The 4,385-nt window shown below is 43.0% G+C and overlaps 1 protein-coding gene across 1 annotated transcript; it reads right to left on the bottom strand.

Moving 5' to 3' along the window:
- Positions 1–1,550: 1,550 nt before the first annotated feature.
- Positions 1,551–3,782, bottom strand: LOC134802953 (chorion class CB protein PC404-like). Its single transcript, XM_063775687.1, has 2 exons — positions 3,728–3,782; positions 1,551–1,910 (listed from the first exon to the last, which is right to left on the bottom strand). The coding sequence occupies exons 1-2, from the start codon at positions 3,770–3,772 to the stop codon at positions 1,551–1,553; spliced, it is 405 nt and encodes a 134-aa protein (XP_063631757.1). The 5' UTR covers positions 3,773–3,782.
- Positions 3,783–4,385: the final 603 nt, after the last annotated feature.

The following is a 4,385-nucleotide window of genomic DNA, read 5'->3' as shown; positions in this document are numbered from 1 at the left end:
TATTAATCCTCTCAAGGGGTAAATGGGGACCCCTTAATCATGAATACTTCCTATACAGTAAAGCCTCATAGGTAGGTACAAAGGTCTCGCCGGAAGATCAGCGCTGGCTCTCGGGTCAGTATTATGCTGAGGCGAGCCCATTTCGTGGTAAACTTTAACGCTTACCAATTTTATTAATATTTGTAGTTTTAGTTATACTCTTGTATGTAATCTTAGTTTTTGAATAAATAGAATTACTTAATAATAGTAGCACAATATTTGTGACAATTTGAGGCCAATCAAAGTTTTGTATTTAATAATATATTAAGTACCTACCTACGAATTTTGAGTAGACTGGATTTCACCAATAAATGCAGTATTTTACACTATCTTTGATTTGTATATGTCATTATTTAACGAAAAACAGGCATATATTTTTTTTTTTATAAATAACCTAGTTGGCCACATGGTGCTTGTTGTTGTGAGTGTATTAAGCGAGTAGTATCTTAGAATTATAAACTAGCATCTGACCAGAGTCAGATCAGCCGTGGTCAACCCGTCCGCAAACTTCGCGTTGGGCCCGCACGTGTTCCCCGTCTCCTGCGTTATCGCGACGCCGTCTCCGCACCCATAGTCTACTGTAGCTTGTCCGGTCGACGCCAGCGTGCCCTGCATCTGGACCGTACTTGAGAACGGCATGGAACCGGAGACAGCCAGCTGACCTTGCATGCCAAGGTCGGAGAGTAAGGAAAGTAAGGTTGCGAGTATCTTAGAATTATAAACTAGCATCTGACTAGAACAAGATCAGCCGTGGTCAACCCGTCCGCAAACTTGGCGTTGGGCCCGCACGGGTTCCCCGTCTCTTGCGTTATCGCGACGCCGTCTCCGCACCCATAGTCTACTGTAGCTTGTCCGGTCGACGGTAGCGTGCCCTGCATCTGGACCGCACTTAGGAACGGCATGGAACCGGAGACGGCCAGCTGACCTTGCATGCCAAGGTCGGAGAGTAAGGAAAGTAAGGTTGCGAGTATCTTAGAATTATAAACTAGCATCTGACTAGAGCAAGATCAGCCGTGGTCAACCCGTCCGCAAACTTGGCGTTGGGCCCACACGGGTTCCCCGTCTCTTGCGTTATCGCGACGCCGTCTCGGCACCCATAGTCTACTGTAGCTTGTCCGGTCGACGCCAGCGTGCCCTGCATCTGGACCGTACTTGAGAACGGCATGGAACCGGAGACAGCCAGGTGACCTTGCATGCCAAGGTCGGAGAGTAAGGAAAGTAAGGTTGCGAGTATCTTAGAATTATAAACTAGCATCTGACTAGAACAAGATCAGCCGTGGTCAACCCGTCCGCAAACTTGGCGTTGGGCCCGCACGGGTTCCCCGTCTCTTGCGTTATCGCGACGCCGTCTCCGCACCCATAGTCTACTGTAGCTTGTCCGGTCGACGGTAGCGTGCCCTGCATCTGGACCGCACTTAGGAACGGCACGGAACCGGAGACGGCCACCTGACCTTGCATGCCAAGGTCGGAGAGTAAGGAAAGTAAGGTTGCGAGTATCTTAGAATTATAAACTAGCATCTGACTAGAGCAAGATCAGCCGTGGTCAACCCGTCCGCAAACTTCGCGTTGGGCCCGCACGGGTTCCCCGTCTCCTGCGTTATCGCGACGCCGTCTCCGCACCCATAGTCTACTGTAGCTTGTCCGGTCGACGCCAGCGTGCCCTGCATCTGGACCGCACTTAGGAACGGCATGGAACCGGAGACGGCCAGCTGACCCTGCATGCCAAGGTCGGAGAGCAGGGAAACTCCGGATGGTGCGATGGGGCAAGTGCAGGTTATGGATATGGGGCACCCTTCGGGGTTAACGAGGGTTTTGGTGAAGGCTACGATGGGGGATTCAGGGGAGTAGTCGTAGTACTGGGCGGTGATTGTCTGAAAATTAGTAAATTGATAAGTTTAGGTAATGTAAAATCGGCTTTATATTTGCCCTAGTTATTACATTTAAGAATTCATTTTCAAAATTCGTACTGACCAAATTTTTTCAGAGAGTAAACAAAGAAAAAATTAAAAACATGCATTAACATACGAGTAGGTATCATCATATATATAAAATTGAAAAACCAGAACGGGATAAAAAACGAGGGAAGAAGCGAGATGGCGCCTTACAAATTTCTAAAAAAGTTTTTGACACGTTTCTCGAATACGACGCACGTATGATAAGAAAAAACTGTTCAAATCAATTATCTAAATATGGGAATAGAACTAGAACGTAAAAACTACCGCTTTCGACGCGTATTTAATTTACAAAAAGGAAAAGAAATTTTCATAACAATCTTTATTGTATGAACATCGGCTATTTCTCGGCAACTCTTGGTTCGTTTCGTTGCGGTGTAAAGTAATCTAAATTATGTTTGTCATGTTGGTATACAGTTATTCCTACGTGTTTTTATGCGAAGTAATATAAAAAGTGATGTCAACCTCAACCTTAGTGTACGCCCATACGAGTGACTTATGCCAAATATGACATCAATCAAATTAATATTATCATATTATTAATAATTTGTATTTTGTTGTTTTAAATTTATTTTGAGTTATATTATTCGGAGTCAATTTGAATTCACAGTCAATCAAGTCAAAAAGAAATTCGACTTCGGCAAACATTGCCATTCGTCCGGGGAACGGGCTGCCGAGATAGGCCAGAAATACAAAGTGGATACGTTAATATGAAGTCCATCAGTTCAAGGGATGACTTTAGAGATAGGTACCTTTACTTAATCAATTTGGAAACTGTTTTCTCGCGTAATACGATACGACTCGACCAGGTAAGATTTTTCTTCTTGCTGAAAGTCACCATCAGATATATCGGAGTGGATGAGGTATTCACAAATATCTGAAGTCTGAACAATGTAAATTATAATGTAACTTTAAAGTGCATGTTCAGATATTTTTGAGCGACCTTGGTGGCTACGATATATATCTAATGGCAACTACACACACAGGCTAAAGTAGCCAAATATATCGTAATATAACTTTGTTGCCATAGAAATAAGGATGTGTTCCGATATATTTGGGTATTGGAGAGACCAAAGCGGCTTAGCTTCAGTGGCTCGGACACAGAGAGAATGGGAGAGGATCTTGCCGTGAAGAGAGCGTACTTGGGACAACGAAATGGGAGACACCCGATTGGACGTCCTAGGTGCCGCAGAAACGACGTCGTTGCTCAAGACCTGCTCAACCTCGGCCATAGCGACTGGCGAGAGCTATCGCAAGACCGAGAAACATGGCGTGATCTGGTATCGGAGCCCAGGACTCTTTTTGGATCGTTGCGTCACCGTAGTAAGTATTGTTATGTCCAGAAAGGAAAATGGGGACTACCTACGTTTGTAATATGAAAAGGCGATATATGGGCGGTGGTCGTCCGAATTCGTCTTAAGGCGGAAATTAATCTAATGAACATTTTTGTTGACTGGACTGGTCTTATAAAAATAAATAATAATTTTAAAAAATACAATCTTGCCATCATTTTATCTTATCAAATGACATCATTTATTGAGAAATTTGCGAATTAATTTATCCAAATAACGGTTACAAATAAGAAGTCCCTATCACAGAGTTATGAACACTGGCAAGGTTGAATAGGTACACAATAATGTCGGTAATTAACGAAACATAAGACAAACTCTTTATTTCATTTACGCGAGCGGAGCCGCGGGCCCGCCTAGTTTTATATAATTCGGTCAGGTACTTACTTGAACAAAAAGCGCAAAGGCACAGATAACTGTTCTGATATACATTATAATTATAATTTAATTATAAAATAACCTATTAAAGTATTAACTACAACTAATATGATTAAATGTATCAGTGGTTGATTTATACCGTTTCTTGCTCAATAGATAAAACGTTTTAGGGGAAATGCAATCAAGTGTTATCATAGATTTTATCAATAACTATGATTTTTAGGGTTCCGTACCCAAAGGGGACGGGACCCTATTACTAAGACTCCGCTGTCCGTCCATCCGTCCGTCCGTCCGTCTGTCACCAGGCTGTATCTCATGGTCTGTGGTGGCCTGTGATAGCTAGACAGCTGAAATTTTCACAGATGATGTATTTCTGTTGCCGCTATAACAACAAATACTAAAAACAGAATAAAATAAAGATTTAAGTGGGGCTCCCATACAACAAACGTGATTTTTGACCGAAGTTAAGCAACGTCGGGCGGGGTCAGTACTTGGATGGGTGACCGTTTTTTTTTTTGCCGTTTTTTGCATTATGGTACGGAACCCTTCGTGCGCGAGTCCGACTCGCACTTGCCCGGTTTTTTACAATCGTTATCGATTTATGGATCGATTAGGTTGTAACATAGTGAAGTTTATCATAACATATATGTAACCTAATATAGTAATT

This window comes from Cydia splendana, chromosome 25, assembly GCF_910591565.1.
Source record: "Cydia splendana chromosome 25, ilCydSple1.2, whole genome shotgun sequence".
NCBI lineage: Eukaryota > Metazoa > Arthropoda > Insecta > Lepidoptera > Tortricidae > Cydia > Cydia splendana.
This window is presented reverse-complemented; position numbering and strand designations above follow the sequence as displayed.